Genomic DNA, 17574 nt, shown 5'->3' on the forward strand with positions numbered 1-17574 from the left:
TTCGTGTCCCTTAGACCTTTGTTGGTCCCCTATTACCACACTATTACCACTATATAGGCCTATTACAAGCTCCTGATTACATCATAGGCTAATGATATTATAAATCCATATGAGCCTGCTGCAGAGATAATCTATTCTAGCCTTCATCTAGCAGCTTAAAACGGTTGACGTATATATTAATCCATTGATGATTGTAGTTATTGTGAAGACACCTTGCGCATGTAAGCCACACGTCACTTCATTCATAGTTTTAAGAGCTGATTTGTCCAATCTGCCATTGAACACAGCCATGTCAGTCTCAAACAGAGCAGCTGCTTCCTTATGGCATACATTTTCTCAAGATACAACTATGTAATTACAAACAACAAACTTATACTTTTTATTGCTTTTTGATATACCATATTGATATGATGATATGATAATACTTTATTGTCAGTTTGCACTGAAATTTGTTTTGCGACCCAGCGGCCTTGTATGCAACACATATACACACATTTGACATAACACAGGACAAAACTAGGAAATACAATTACGTATATAGAAACATAAGGGCAGAGAGCAATGTCCACAGCTCAATATAGTCCTGGCCAAAATCCTGATTAAGCCTCAGGGTCGACTGCTGGACAAAATACCTCTTCAGTCTGACCTTATTGTATGCTGGTACACCATATCTCCTTCCTGAAGGCAGCAACCTATACTCTCCATACAACACCATATCTCCTTCCTGAAGGCAGCAGCCTATACTCTCCATACAACACCATATCTCCTTCCTGAAGGCAGCAACCTATACTCTCCATACAACACCATATCTCCTTCCTGAAGGCAGCAGCCTATACTCTCCATACAACACCATATCTCCTTCCTGAAGGCAGCAGCCTATACTCTCCATACAACACCATATCTCCTTCCTGAAGGCAGCAGCCTATACTCTCCATACAACACCATATCTCCTTCCTGAAGGCAGCAGCCTATACTCTCCATACAACACCATATCTCCTTCCTGAAGGCAGCAGCCTATACTCTCCATACAACACCATATCTCCTTCCTGAAGGCAGCAACCTATACTCTCCATACAACACCATATCTCCTTCCTGAAGGCAGCAACCTATACTCTCCATACAACACCATATCTCCTTCCTGAAGGCAGCAGCCTATACTCTCCATACAACACCATATCTCCTTCCTGAAGGCAGCAGCCTATACTCTCCATACAACACCATATCTCCTTCCTGAAGGCAGCAGACTATACTCTCCATTCAACACCATATCTCCTTCCTGAAGGCAGCAGACTATACTCTCCATTCAACACCATATCTCCTTCCTGAAGGCAGCAACCTATACTCTCCATGCAAACATGGCTAGTATTCCTTGCTAACCTTAGGATGCTGTTATCATACGTGGATGTAGAGCCTATGCAGTGGTTGTCCAACAATCTTTGAACAAATGTTTAGTTGTTGCAGCAGTTGTGACTTTAAGGCTACAGACAAACATCCATACCAGGTGGTACTACAGTACTGAAGAACACTCATAATTACAGAAGTGAAAAACAAAAGAAGAATCCGTCTACTATAGCACCAAAGGATCTTGGTGCTATAGTAGCTATAGTAGCTGCTATAGTAGCTAGTGATCTTTCCACGACAGGAGATATTCTATTTATACTCCTACTATAGGTATTTATATGAACATACCTGGTTAATCTGTTCACAATGAATATTCAGTGCCTCATTGTCTCTAGCACATTTTGATGCTGACTTACAAGCCTTCAATCAGTGTCAGGTTCAAAGGGCGTCTGTGATGAGCACTGAACAGGAACCACACACGATACTCACCCTCAAATACGTTTCTCTACCAGTCAAGACTTTTCCAAAGATGTCTTCACTGTTGTGCCACGACAAAATATAATCTTGATTGCCTTCCAAACCCAGTCTCATAAAACATATACTCTCTCAGACCATTTCAGAGCCAAGCTATATGATGAAATCAGTCAAATGTTTGAGGGGGTATTTAATAGCCAAACATGTTCAATATATTTACATGTACCATACATAGTCATCCTTTATAATTTGGAACACTTTAGACCCCATTATCCCCATAATCAACCCATAAATGACCCAAGCCGAACCCTAATAAAGCCTATACTGTATGGCAATACAGTATAGTATAGGATATAGTAGTGTCAATGCTAGGAATTCTTTCATGAAAAAAGGTCAGTAGGCCTGTTAGTTGTGAGCTGATGCTAACCAAACTATCTGTCAGAAAAGTGGTATCAGTGAACTGGCTCTGGATTGGCTGTGCTCCTAACAGGTCATTGTTTCCATTGTTGAGGGTATAGCTTTCAGTGTTTCTGTACACCAACCTTGTGTAACACAAACATTGAAGACAAAAGTGAGTTCACAAATTGTGATTGGCCAGAATGAGATAATAAGAGCGCCCCTCACTTCACACAAGTGTTATTTTGTATTACTATGTGTATTATGTAATAGCACACTATTACTACATTTATAGCACACTATTACCACATTTATAGCACACTATTACAACACTATTACCACATTTATAGCACACTATTACAACACTATTACTACATTTAGAGCACACTCTTACTACATGTTACCACATTAATAGCACACTATGTATTACCACATTAATTTATTCACTGGTTACTGTAATATATACACACACATACACAATATTTATCTTAATTCAAATATAGCTGAATTATATTCCTGCAAACATGTATGATTAACTGTAAGGGAAAGGCTCGGTCAACCCAAGTTGAGTCTGTGAGTGTTCAGGCATGGTGCAGATTCAGGGAATACGTATAGAAAGATAATGAAATCCAGACTCTCAGTAATAGTAGTAGTCTTGTTTAATAAAGTTAGAATCCACAGCAGCAGTCAAACCAGGCAGACGCGTTTCTGCGCGCAGGCCTTTGTCAGTGTCGGAATTCCGACTATATATTTTGGTAGCAAGAGACACAAACATGACACAGATTCCTAGAATTTATTTTGTACTTTTCAGCTGTAGATGACAATGTGTTTGGATATTGTTTTTAAAGCAATGCAGATTGATAAGAGCCAGGTGCTGAGTGTTGGATTTGTCTAGCAGATTCGACTGAAAATCAACCGATAATCACCAGTAGGTTACTTATCAAGACGATCGTATCGACCTACTGCACATGCTGGGAGCCTACTGAGAACAACCCACCTCATACACTAACCTAAACATAACTACAAGTACGGAGAAGCGCAGTCACTTCTGTGTTTCCTAATTAGGAACCCCAGACTACTGCCACTGGTGATTATCGGGTTGATCACATTCAAAGCGGGTGGATTTGTTAGCAGTCTGTTATTGAGTTGAGCGGTCAGGTCCAGACCATCCAGGGGTCATAATATGTCCATACAGACAAATGTGTCCGTGGCAACGTTTCGGTCAAAGAAACGTTGCCTAAATAAATTTTGTATTGCAAGTGCAGACGGTGTGCAGGTCTTTGTGCACTTTATGTGCATTTTTCTGAATACATTGAGCCCTGCCTATGTACCCGTCTCATACCATATGTGTGCGCATAAGACTTTGTTGCCTAATGTGTTCATGGCAAAAAAAGGAATTTTGTCATTATTCAATGATTAGAATGCATTGATTCAGAATCAAGCATTCAACTAAGCAAGTCAGTTGTTGATATGTTGTTGACATGTTGATAAGATGTCTCTGCTGTCGGAAACAAATTGGTAACTAATCCACACCCGGGGGGGAATCAAACATAGAAAAAGCAGTCCAACAAAAGTGTTCCAGCGTGGCTGAATAGCACTTTAGGTATCCAAGCCTGCAGATGGATGCTATTGCTTGTTAGTCCCGGGCATTTGCTGCTTACAGTTCGTCATCGGACGTGTCAGAGTCAATGTCATATTCTTCTTCATCATCAGCAGGACTATCTTCCAAAAAGCTGACGCTCTCTGCTCCAGATAAACCCTTCAGGTAACATTCCCTTGAGTGGGTCATCACTTCTTTGATCTTCCACAGCTTTCTCTGAATGATGCTCTGCAGACCGTTCAACCCGTCTTCACTCAGGCCCCACGGTGACTCTTAGAACACAAGAAAAAGTCTGTTAGTAACTTTAACAACAGTCGTCAGAGTTGTGTATCATGTCTATGAATTATTATATTGCAATACATACCTTCCGTTGCCTCAGATGAAATAATGCAAGATAGCTCCTTTAGGCCATCAGCACGAGTTGAAAGAGACTTCCAGTGTTGATTCATCTCTTTCACGAGGATCTTCTTCTCCTCCTCATGTCTCCTTACAGCCATTACGGTGTCGAATGCCTTTCTCTTCGTCTTGAGATCGACAGAGTCTGGAATGCATTTTTGACACAGATTCACAGGGAGAATGAGTAGGATTGCCAATTGCCATTTGTAAACACATGATTCATGTGTTGGCCACTCCTCAGTTCAACAAGCAAGCATATGATCTATTATTGTGTCGTTATGCATCTGATTTGTTGGTAGTCAACAGACTAGTGTACATACCAGTGAGTTGTAGGTGCCATGGCCATGCTTTCTCAACAGACAGAATGGTTTCCATGGACAGGGCTTCGTTGCATGGAACCATGCTGTTATATTGCTCCACAGCAGAAGACAAGACCTCTTTCTCCGACCTAATCTTGCGGCGGATCCTGGCACGCCCCTTGTTCCCAGAATTATCGGCATAAAGGCGCTGGGTCCTCCTCCTGAGACTCACCACTAGCATCTCAATTGTGCTTTCCAAGCCACTGGGCCCGTATGCAGCTGGTGCTGCAAAGACGAAATAGGTGGGTTGCACTTTAAGTGAACAATTATTCACAATTTCATGCAAGATTGCAGTAGAGGATGAGTACAAGGCACAATGTGAGTGGAAGTTAACATTACATTCTCTACTGATGTCACCTGGCAAAAGCATTTAATGAGAACAGCCTTATACCTTCAGCCCACTCCTTTACATCCTGGACCCACTCTTCCAACTGGCTCTCTGCCACTGCAAATTCGACCTTCATCGACTCAAGGTTCTGTAAGTGGCTTTGAAGAGCCTTGCTGGTCTACAATGACAAAGAATCATAGCCAATAAAACAAATGTTGTCTCTAACATGTCGGGATATTCAACATCTAAAAGAACGTTATTGATGTCATTACCTTCTGATACCGGCGAGCCAGTGTGGTGGCTAAATTGTCACACTTTTTCCGATTCCAGTTCATAGCCATGAGGGTTAACATGTCGTTGCGTCCTGCCAAAAGAAATTGATATCAACATTATCAAAAAATATAAAGAAATTAGTTTTGCAAAAAATCGGCCTCATGACGCTATACCAGGCCATTGTGTAATAATTGGGGCAGAGGTGTGTCGTTGGCATCCAGGGAGTGTGTGTGCACAGTTTGGCATCGGCTGAGCCAACAGTGCCGGAGATTCGCTGTACACGGATGGATGGACACACACACACGGATGGACACAGACAAACATACTCTCCCCATGCCTTCGGCTGGTGGAGACAATAAATGTTAACATCCTAAGTACACTTAAGTAATGTTTTTTCTTTACAGGTAGTGCTGTATGTGGTCACCTCACCTGCTTTTGACATGTGTTTTGTGGTCACTGCAATCCTAGAGAGGAAGGCATTGCATTGCTCTACCTCCTCCCCTAGTGTCTGACCCGCGCCATCCTGGTATTGCCCACTCCATTTCACCTGGGTAAATATACAACAAATACAATGCTCAGATGATGGCGACAAGCCGCGACATTCACGTACTAGTGTTCTGATAGTCATTCAATCCAATGGCAATGTTTCCTTACCTCACATTTGAAATCATGGGCTTTGGCATGAAACACAGAAAGAAATGGCTTCATGTTCAAAAGATGCTTCAGCTCTGGACATTGATCTGAAACGTTTTTGAGGTAGGGCCAATATCTGCATGTCACATCCATACAAAAAAATTTGATTTGGCTGCTGGCCATCTTTTGCTGCAGGTACATGGGGTAGGCATATATTTCTCCCCTGTACATATTTAGGGCACAGAGTAACACTCCATGCCGACACACCGCGAGTTCCAGTCCCTCTTCATCTATACAGCTGGTAGATTTTCTGGAGGTCTCTCTGGCTGCTGTCCACTCCCCTCCACAAACACCTTTTCCGGAGTTCTACATTATGGAATATGAAAGATGAAAACCTTCGTATGTACTCGTGCACATATAATTATTGTATGCAATCCAATCATGCTTACATGCTTTGTCTTCTGGTGTATGTATTCCACAAATCTGTGCACGTCTTCATCCTTGGCTATGAAGTTGCCTTCAAAGATAGCCGGTTCCTCAGATCTGAAGAAAACAAAAACGGCACACGAACAGCTTACTATATCTTACAGTATGAGGACACTTGGTGCATATTAGACTTGTTTTTTTATTTAGATAAATGGTGTTACAATATACTAATTTAGAAGTACCTGGCTGCATTCTTGAAACGGTAATGTTTGCGATTTCCGTCCACTGATAATGCAACCATGTCCGGTGTGCATGCTGGACACTTGAAAGGCTCTTCCTTGCAGAGGTTTTCCAGCTCAAACTGCACCGCTTCCCACTCAAAAAAAGGATTTCTGAAAGGCATCTCTTAGGATCGTCCCAGTCTATTTAAAAATAAAGAAATCGACAGCTAATAATGTGCAACCATTATATTAGCAGCCAATTCAACCCAGATGACAAACAGATGTTCTGTAGGCTACAGAAGTTCAATACTCACACGACCAAAGTGGACAGTGCGCTGATCAAGCATTCTTAAAAAGGCCTGGCAGGACAACCCTGGTGATGCCATCTTCATCTGTTCGAATGAATGGAAAACATCCGTCTCATAAACGGTGGCGAACTGAAGCGTAGCAGGCCAGTAGTTCCGGTTAATTAACGCATCTATTCCAGCAGTCCAAGTGGCGTTGCATGCATCACAACTCAGGTCGGGCATGTGGAGATCATATCGTCCTAGGGAGCAACACACACACACACACACACACACACACACACACACACACACACACACACACACACACACACACACACACACACACACACACACACACACACACACACACACACACACACACACACACACACACACACACACACACACACACACACACACACAGGGTTAGGGTGGTACAGTGTGGGTGTGGCATATATTTTATATACGTACTGAAGACAAACTTGAGTTTTAAGAAGGATTTTATTAAAGACTTTCAGTTCCTTACCATTTATTGTGATGAGAGAAACCCCTTTCCCTGGCTTCAGCCTCAATGCCTCTTTTGGACAACTACAAATTAAATCAGGTATCTGCACAGGTACAAAGCGCTCTGAAAAAAATCATACATCATAAATTCAATAGGAAATACATCATGATCGCTTGAACGACCACAAGAGACAGAATCTGTTCTTGAGAAATGTCAAATAGATTGCTGAAAAAGTATTCCAATATATTCTCAGGAAGCTGATTGACATGGGGCATGCAAATGCATTTAAAATGAAAACAACAAAGTATTGTTTAAGTGATCAAACTAACAAGCTTAACGTGTCAGTTAAATATGTTACGGTGTACTCACAAACAAGAACTTACCACAATGGCAGGTAGCCTTATCCACAATGCAAGTGGTTGGAGACAACGGCTGGTAGAAACCGGCAGTCATGGCATCTCTGTTGTGGAGCACATATCTGGAGTGTGTGATGACGTCACATTCAGCACAGAGGTAGGGGCGTGGTTGGCAGTCATGACAGCGAACAGCAGCTGGATTCATGGCACACTGTTGGCAGATGTGTGGGGCTACATTTTCTTTTGCTGCTGCACTGTTGACTAGCCTGGGTCTCTCTGCTCTCCATCTCTCTGCAAAGAGATGCTTCCGCGTACTCCAGTCGGAAGAAGCCTGGAGAGGCGCTGATGCGGTTGGTGCTTCCTGAACATCCCCCAGTGAGAGCTGGAGCTCTTGTATGAAACTCTCTGTTAAAATATTACGGCATATTGAAAATCAAAAATCACTTTCTGTTTTACATGATATACAAAGTATAATGCATGGAATGGCTGGGAAGAGTGTAGTTGAGAATAATTTGAAATACAAACATGTAATTAACATTTGAACTCGATGACAGATTGTTACAAACTTACAATAAAATATAAATGTGATAATGAAATACACACCAACATTATCTGGAGAAACTGCGACCTCATAGTTAGTGTCAGGAACAGAGGGAGGAACAGTCTTTTGACGGGATACATCCTTCCTACTTGGACCAGCTGCTAACAGAAGAAATAACAAAAGAAACACTCATTCACATTCATAAGACTAAAATCAATGTCCTATTTGTTTAAAGGCTAGTAGTGGCAGGCAACCTTATTATCCAGCCTGAGATGACTAGTATACATTTCAGTGGACAACAGTTCAATTGCCTATGAAATTAATGAAGCGCCATTCATTTTCTTTCCCTCCTTTATTTACCCAGGGTATAGCTGAGCATGCTCATTTTCAGCAACGCCCTGCACACATAGAAACACACACAGACACACATTAAAACCTGGGAGCTGACCAGTACAACAACATCAGTCTTATACCGTTGGCCACTAAGCAGCTCCACTGGAGCAGTTGGGGGTTCAGTCAGAGTGACTTGCTCAAGGGCACTTCAGCGGTGTTGGGTGAGTGATGACCAATCACTTCCTGACCCAGATTTTTCCTGCCCGTCCGGGGAATCGAACCGGCACCATTGTTTTGATGAAAGTTAGTCCATCACCATGCTCATATCTCCTACCCTCCATGGCCAACACTTCCTCAAATTCGTCCATTGTTTTCTCTCTACTGGCTATATGCCTTTCTGGTCCTTTTCTGTTCCTATTCTATTTATGAGTGGTGCAGCCACTCTGAGCACGGAAATAGCGTTTTTTCACCACCAAGTGTCACTGTTTATACGCAGCCACCCATTCCCCCCCCACACACACACACACTCACAAAACCACAACGGTCCTGGCCATGACGAGTGTGTTTCTGTGTGTGTGTGCGAGCTGAGCAACTATTATCAAATACACTATAGCCAGCCCAACATAACAACTTCTAGACCAATGACATTGCCTGGAGCGGTGGTGAGTAAACACAGAGAGAAGGGCTGGGGAGAGAGGTGGTTTCTCTTCACCGCCGTGCAGTGACGTCACGTCATGTTGTAGTTTTGGGTGATAGCAGTGGTCACCTCATCACCGAAAACTCAACTATGATTAGGCCTTAACCCAAGGGGGAGCTGGGGTTTGAACCGGTAAACTTCAGCTCAGCAGTTGCTTTACTGCCTGAAACAGTGCCGTCCCAGCTCACAATGACGACAACTTTGATTATCTTGTTTTGTATACTGCTTTAGTACTGTATGTACTAGTATAAGTCTTAATTTATCTCTTTCAATTACCCAACACTAGTGACTACTTGTTTTGTACTCCTTGATTTGAGTGGCAAAATAAGCAAGATCTCTCAAATATATTTAATGCAACAACAATACTGACCCTGATTTGACGGTGTCCTGCTTGAACTGGGCCTCACAGGGATGATGTTTCCATCGCAATCTCTGTTTGCCCACTTCACCGCCGGCTGAGGTGTCTTTCTCTTTGACTTCTTAGATGCTGGTGGTGCCTCCCCTTGTGACTCCAGTGGAAACAAGTCATCAAGAGTGTTTAATACATTCTGTTGGTCCTTCTGTTCTAGCTGATCAACAAACTCATCCAGGTCCGCGAACGGATCTTCGGAGTCACTGGTGATGAGTAAAAAGTACAAAACACAGACAACAGATGTAGATGACAAACAAAGGTATAGACAGACACACAAATAGAAAGGGCGAGAGAGACAGACAGATACAGCGTGACAGGAGAGGGAGAGACAGACAATAAACGTGGCTCTTAAAAGTGCCTTTGGTTTGTTTGAAAGAGGTTGTGGTAGGTTTGGGAGGTTGGCAGGAATGAGGTTGGTATAGGAATGATCTGCAAGAGAAAACAAAACAGAGAATGCAACACTCTACATTGTACATTACTGCCCAAAAGTAGACCTACAAGCCCACAACAAATCGCATTGCTATGCATTGCATTTTAGATCAGCTATTTTCAAATAAAAATAACACAATTCTCAAATGCTTTATTTGCAAGGACCCCTTAACTATGAGGATCTTTGCTTTTTCAGAAAATGAAAAATATACAAATAAAACTTTTTCATGTCAAGGACTAATTATCCTGTGGACCCCCATTTGAACAGATATGCCAGGGACCCCCATAAGAGAAGATTTGTATTTGTACAGCTCTAGCAGTGATTCTCAACGCCATTTTAATTTCAAGGACCCCCAGTTTGACATGCATTAGACAGACAGACAGACAGACAGACAGACACACACAGCAGAGAGAGACAGACAGACAGACAGACAGACAGACAGACAGACAGACAGACAGACAGACAGACAGACAGACAGACAGACAGACAGACAGACAGACAGACAGACAGACAGACACAGCAGAGACAGACAGACAGACAGACACACAGACACACACCAGAGAGAGACAGACAGACAGAGACAGACAGACACACACACACACAGCAGACAGACAGACAGACAGACATACAGACACAGCAGAGACAGACAATTTACAATTTACAATTTAGGCATTTAGCAGACGCTCTTAATCCAGAGCGACTTACAATAGGCAAGAACAAAAGCATGGGAATACATCACATATGTAAAAAATGCATTTATCGCGAAACATGCGTAAGCTAAGACCGTGACTAGAACATATCTATATAATGACACTATACATATAAACTATAACTAGAACATATCTATATAATGACACTATACATACACATATATGCTATACTATGCTGTACATATATACTATGAAGTGCTATGACTACATACAATGCACTTATTGTGCTGTCTACATGACATGCTATAAGTCTGTTTCAAATGCTATATAAGTCTAAGAAGTGCTGTCTAAGGGGGTAGGGTAAGTGCTATGGGCCATGATGGAGTCTGAAAAGGTGGGTTTTCAGACTACGGCGGAAGATCGGGAGTGATGCTGCAGTTCTGATTGCAACGGGAAGTGCATTCCACAGTTTTGGGGCCAGAAGGGAGAAGAGTTTGGGACGTGTGGAGCGTTGTCCCGGCGTTTTTAGTGAGGGTACTTCCAGCTTCCCTGCGTTGGCTGATCTGAGTGCGCGGGAGGGTTTGTAGGGTTCAATCATGCTGGCAAGATATGGGGGAGCCATTCCTTTGGTTGCTTTAAATGCCAACATCAGAGTTTTGTATTCTGTCAGACAGACAGACAGACAGACAGACAGACAGACAGACACAGCAGAGACAGACAGACAGACAGACACACACACACACACACACACACACAGCAGAGAGACAGACAGACAGACAGACAGACAGACAGACACAGCAGAGACAGACAGACAGAGACACACACACACACACACACACACACACACACACACACACACACACACACACACACACACACACACACACACACACACACAGCAGAGACAGACAGACAGACAGACAGACAGACAGACAGACAGACAGACAGACAGACAGACAGACAGACAGACAGACAGACAGACAGACAGAACTCCATCAAGGACCCCTGGGGGTCCCCAGACCCCACTTTGGGATCCATTGCTTTAGGGACCCCCACAGCTTAGCTTACTCCAGTTCCCATGGTTGTTAGCTAAAGTTGAGCTAAATGCTAAAGCTAAATGCTAAAGACAAAGAAAAGCAGTATTAAAACGTTTACAGACCTGCCAACATTCTAACCTACACATCCCGACATGTAAATAACGCCATGGCGGTTGTGTCATGTTGTGGGGCAGATTAAACATGTATTTATCTATAGATGTATGCTAGAAAAGAATCATAGCTCTTACCTGAATCACGTCACTAGTGTTATCGTACTGTAGGTAGACAGACAGGTAGTGACGTCAATAGGACTACTTCTCGAGAGGTAAAATATACAATAACAAAAGTGATTGACCAACTCCGATCAGATTTGACATAACAAATTAAACGTACATTATATATAGTAAATTAATTAATTATTAACAGCCATAAAACAAACAAATCTGAGTCTATTTAGAGAGCGGATACGGAAACGGTTTGTTTACGTTCAGATCCGGATGCAGGACGCTGGAGCATAATAGAGTGCCTGTAGACGTTGCATGGAAGTGGACGGACGTTCAGTGACGTCATGACGCAATCCAAAATGGAGTCACGCAATAATAATAATAAAAATAATAATAATATATTTCCGTTGGAAACCTTCATAAATGACTCATTAAAGTGCCGGAATAGTAGACAAGCACACGGTTAGATAGATAGACAGATAGACAGACAGGCAGGCAGACAGAAGTAATCTGACATGACGTCATGTAGTCGGAAATGTTAATCAAAACTCTCGGTCTCAAACAATACTAATTGAAAAATATTCAATATTATCATAATATTCCCAGGATTGTTAGGGTGGCGAGTGACGTGCGTTATGTTGCATTAAATCCACGTGTTTTAACCGTTTTTATCCCCGTTCGGTTTAATATTGACAAGACAAAGAAAATACAGCGCCCCCTTGAGAAAAGTCAGTATTTGACTTTTAAAAAGTCAAACGGTGACTTTTCCCGGGGTCTGTCAAAAAGTCGAGGTTTGACTTTTACATGTGATACAGTGTTGCAGCTATAGTATGCCGTTCGAGACCATCGCCATGGTCATAAATGATGAAAAACAAGGATTTGAAAAAAAGACGAAAATGACTCCGAGACGATGGGCTATAGCCCATGGTCTCGGAGTGATTTTTTGTCTTTTTTCAAATCCTCAAAGATGATGCAAAACGGCATGCTATAGTATGCCGTTCGAGACCATGGGCTATAGCCCATCGCCATGGTCATAAATTATGAAAAACAAGGATTTGAAAAAAAGACGAAAATGACTCCGAGACCATGGGCTATAGCCCATGGTCTCGGAGTGATTTTCGTCTTTTTTTCAAATCCTCAAAAATGATGCAAATCGGAATACTATAGCATGCCGTTCGAGACCATGGGCTATAGCCCATCGCCATGGCCATAAATGATGAAAAACAAGGATTTGAAAAAAAGACGAAAATGACTACGAGACGATGGGCTATAGTTATGAAAAACAAGGATTTGAAAAAAAGACGAAAATGACTCCGAGACGATGGGCTATAGCCCATGGTCTCGGAGTGATTTTCGTCTTTTTTTCAAATCCTCAAAAATGATGGAAAACGGCATGCTATAGTATGCCGTTCGAGACCATGGGCTATAGCCCATCGCCATGGTCATAAATTATGAAAAACAAGGATTTGAAAAAAAAGACGAAAATGACTCCGAGACGATGGGCTATAGCCCATGGTCTCGGAGTGATTTTTTGTCTTTTTTTCAAATCCTCAAAGATGATGCAAAACGGCATGCTTTAGTATGCCGTTCGAGACCATGGGCTATAGCCCATCGCCATGGTCATAAATTATGAAAAACGAGGATTTGAAAAAAAGACGAAAATGACTCCGAGACCATGGGCTATAGCCCATGGTCTCGACTCGGAGTGATTTTCGCCTTTTTTTCAATTTTTTTTGTCTTTTTTCAATTTTGGAAAACGGCATGCTATAGTATGCCGTTCGAGACCATGGGCTATAGCCCATCGCCATGGCCATAAATGATGAAAAACAAGGATTTGAAAAAAAGACGAAAATGACTCCGAGACGATGGGCTATAGCCCATGGTCTCGGAGTGATTTTCGTCTTTTTTTCAAATCCTCAAAAATGATGGAAAACGGCATGCTATAGTATGCCGTTCGAGACCATGGGCTATAGCCCATCGCCATGGTCATAAATTATGAAAAACAAGGATTTGAAAAAAAGACGAAAATGACTCAGACGATGGGCTATAGCCCATGGTCTCGGAGTGATTTTTTGTCTTTTTTCAAATCCTCAAAGATGATGCAAAACGGCATGCTATAGTATGCCGTTCGAGACCATGGGCTATAGCCCATCGCCATGGCCATAAATGATGAAAAACAAGGATTTGAAAAAAAGACGAAAATGACTCCGAGACGATGGGCTATAGCCCATGGTCTCGGAGTGATTTTCGTCTTTTTTTCAAATCCTCAAAAATGATGGAAAACGGCATGCTATAGTATGCCGTTCGAGACCATGGGCTATAGCCCATCGCCATGGTCATAAATTATGAAAAACAAGGATTTGAAAAAAAGACGAAAATGACTCAGACGATGGGCTATAGCCCATGGTCTCGGAGTGATTTTTTGTCTTTTTTCAAATCCTCAAAGATGATGCAAAACGGCATGCTATAGTATGCCGTTCGAGACCATGGGCTATAGCCCATCGCCATGGTCATAAATTATGAAAAACAAGGATTTGAAAAAAAGACGAAAATGACTCCGAGACGATGGGCTATAGCCCATGGTCTCGGAGTGATTTTCGTCTTTTTTTCAAATCCTCAAAAATGATGGAAAACGGCATGCTATAGTATGCCGTTCGAGACCATGGGCTATAGCCCATCGCCATGGTCATAAATTATGAAAAACAAGGATTTGAAAAAAAAGACGAAAATGACTCCTGAGACGATGGGCTATAGCCCATGGTCTCGGAGTGATTTTCGTCTTTTTTTCAAATCCTCAAAAATGATGGAAAACGGCATGCTATAGTATGCCGTTCGAGACCATGGGCTATAGCCCATCGCCATGGTCATAAATGATGAAAAACGAGGATTTGAAAAAAAGACGAAAATGACTCCGAGACCATGGGCTATAGCCCATGGTCTCGACTCGGAGTGATTTTCGTCTTTTTTTCAAATCCTCAAAAATTATGGAAAACGGCATGCTATAGTATGCCGTTCGAGACCATGGGCTATAGCCCATCGCCATGGTCATAAATGATGAAAAACGAGGATTTGAAAAAAAGACGAAAATTACTCCGAGACGATGGGCTATAGCCCATGGTCTCGGAGTGATTTTCGTCTTTTTTTCAAATCCTCAAAAATGATGCAAAACGGAATACTATAGCATGCCGTTCGAGACCATGGGCTATAGCCCATCGCCATGGTCATAAATGATGAAAAACAAGGATTTGAAAAAAAAGACGAAAATGACTCCGAGACGATAGCCCATGGTCTCGGAGTGATTTTTTGTCTTTTTTTCAAATCCTCAAAGATGATGCAAAACGGCATGCTATAGTATCCCGTTCGAGACCATGGGCTATAGCCCATCGCCATGGTCATAAATGATGAAAAACTAAGATTTGAAAAAAAAGACGAAAATGACTCCGAGACGATGGGCTATAGCCCATGGTCTCGGAGTGATTTTCGTCTTTTTTTCAAATCCTCAAAAATGATGGAAAACGGCATGCTATAGTATGCCGTTCGAGACCATGGGCTATAGCCCATCGCCATGGTCATAAATGATGAAAAACAAGGATTTGAAAAAAAGACGAAAATGACTCCGAGACGATGGGCTATAGCCCATGGTCTCGGAGTGATTTTTTGTCTTTTTTTCAAATCCTCAAAGATGATGCAAAACGGCATGCTTTAGTATGCCGTTCGAGACCATGGGCTATAGCCCATCGCCATGGTCATAAATTATGAAAAACAAGGATTTGAAAAAAAGACGAAAATGACTCCTGAGACGATGGGCTATAGCCCATGGTCTCGGGGTGATTTTCGTCTTTTTTTCAAATCCTCAAAAATGATGGAAAACGGCATGCTATAGTATGCCGTTCGAGACCATGGGCTATAGCCCATCGCCATGGTCATAAATGATGAAAAACGAGGATTTGAAAAAAAGACGAAAATTACTCCGAGACCATGGGCTATAGCCCATGGTCTCGACTCGGAGTGATTTTCGTATTTTTTTCAATTTTTTTTGTCTTTTTTCAATTTTGGAAAACGGCATGCTATAGTATGCCGTTCGAGACCATGGGCTATAGCCCATCGCCATGGCCATAAATGATGAAAAACAAGGATTTGAAAAAAAGACGAAAATGACTCCGAGACGATGGGCTATAGCCCATGGTCTCGGAGTGATTTTTTGTCTTTTTTCAAATCCTCAAAGATGATGCAAAACGGCATGCTATAGTATGCCGTTCGAGACCATGGGCTATAGCCCATCGCCATGGTCATAAATTATGAAAAACAAGGATTTGAAAAAAAGACGAAAATGACTCCGAGACGATGGGCTATAGCCCATGGTCTCGGAGTGATTTTCGTCTTTTTTTCAAATCCTCAAAAATGATGGAAAACGGCATGCTATAGTATGCCGTTCGAGACCATGGGCTATAGCCCATCGCCATGGTCATAAATTATGAAAAACAAGGATTTGAAAAAAAAGACGAAAATGACTCCTGAGACGATGGGCTATAGCCCATGGTCTCGGAGTGATTTTCGTCTTTTTTTCAAATCCTCAAAAATGATGGAAAACGGCATGCTATAGTATGCCGTTCGAGACCATGGGCTATAGCCCATCGCCATGGTCATAAATGATGAAAAACAAGGATTTGAAAAAAAAGACGAAAATGACTCCGAGACGATAGCCCATGGTCTCGGAGTGATTTTTTGTCTTTTTTTCAAATCCTCAAAGATGATGCAAAACGGCATGCTATAGTATCCCGTTCGAGACCATGGGCTATAGCCCATCGCCATGGTCATAAATGATGAAAAACTAAGATTTGAAAAAAAAGACGAAAATGACTCCGAGACGATGGGCTATAGCCCATGGTCTCGGAGTGATTTTCGTCTTTTTTTCAAATCCTCAAAAATGATGGAAAACGGCATGCTATAGTATGCCGTTCGAGACCATGGGCTATAGCCCATCGCCATGGTCATAAATGATGAAAAACAAGGATTTGAAAAAAAGACGAAAATGACTCCGAGACGATGGGCTATAGCCCATGGTCTCGGAGTGATTTTTTGTCTTTTTTTCAAATCCTCAAAGATGATGCAAAACGGCATGCTTTAGTATGCCGTTCGAGACCATGGGCTATAGCCCATCGCCATGGTCATAAATTATGAAAAACAAGGATTTGAAAAAAAGACGAAAATGACTCCTGAGACGATGGGCTATAGCCCATGGTCTCGGGGTGATTTTCGTCTTTTTTTCAAATCCTCAAAAATGATGGAAAACGGCATGCTATAGTATGCCGTTCGAGACCATGGGCTATAGCCCATCGCCATGGTCATAAATGATGAAAAACGAGGATTTGAAAAAAAGACGAAAATGACTCCGAGACCATGGGCTATAGCCCATGGTCTCGACTCGGAGTGATTTTCGTCTTTTTTTCAAATCTTCAAAAATTATGGAAAACGGCATGCTATAGTATGCCGTTCGAGACCATGGGCTATAGCCCATCGCCATGGTCATAAATGATGAAAAACGAGGATTTGAAAAAAAGACGAAAATTACTCCGAGACGATGGGCTATAGCCCATGGTCTCGGAGTGATTTTCGTCTTTTTTTCAAATCCTCAAAAATGATGCAAAACGGAAT

At 42.1% G+C, this 17574-nt stretch overlaps 1 protein-coding gene and 2 long non-coding RNA genes across 3 annotated transcripts; all 3 read right to left on the reverse strand.

Annotated features, from left to right (window-relative positions):
* Nucleotides 1-3569: 3569 nt before the first annotated feature.
* LOC306919182 (uncharacterized protein) lies at nucleotides 3570-5247 on the reverse strand (the record flags this gene model as incomplete). Its single annotated transcript, XM_079532011.1, has 5 exons — nucleotides 3570-4083; nucleotides 4176-4352; nucleotides 4528-4791; nucleotides 4958-5072; nucleotides 5167-5247. 5 exons carry the CDS (start codon nucleotides 5245-5247, stop codon nucleotides 3869-3871), a joined length of 852 nt encoding a protein of 283 aa, XP_079388137.1. The 3' UTR covers nucleotides 3570-3868.
* Nucleotides 5248-6043: 796 nt separating this feature from the next.
* Nucleotides 6044-6600, reverse strand: LOC306919186. The gene is made up of 3 exons (XR_013789487.1): nucleotides 6469-6600; nucleotides 6250-6343; nucleotides 6044-6166 (listed from the first exon to the last, which is right to left on the reverse strand). It is a non-coding gene; the product is annotated as an uncharacterized lncRNA (long non-coding RNA).
* A 24-nt stretch (nucleotides 6601-6624) lies between these two features.
* LOC306919185 lies at nucleotides 6625-7821 on the reverse strand. Its single transcript, XR_013789486.1, has 4 exons — nucleotides 7623-7821; nucleotides 7261-7362; nucleotides 6762-6994; nucleotides 6625-6648 (listed from the first exon to the last, which is right to left on the reverse strand). It is a non-coding gene; the product is annotated as an uncharacterized lncRNA (long non-coding RNA).
* Between the last annotated feature and the right edge of the window lie 9753 nt (nucleotides 7822-17574).

This window comes from Electrona antarctica (assembly GCF_951216825.1).
Source record: "Electrona antarctica genome assembly, contig: scaffold_143, whole genome shotgun sequence".
NCBI lineage: Eukaryota > Metazoa > Chordata > Actinopteri > Myctophiformes > Myctophidae > Electrona > Electrona antarctica.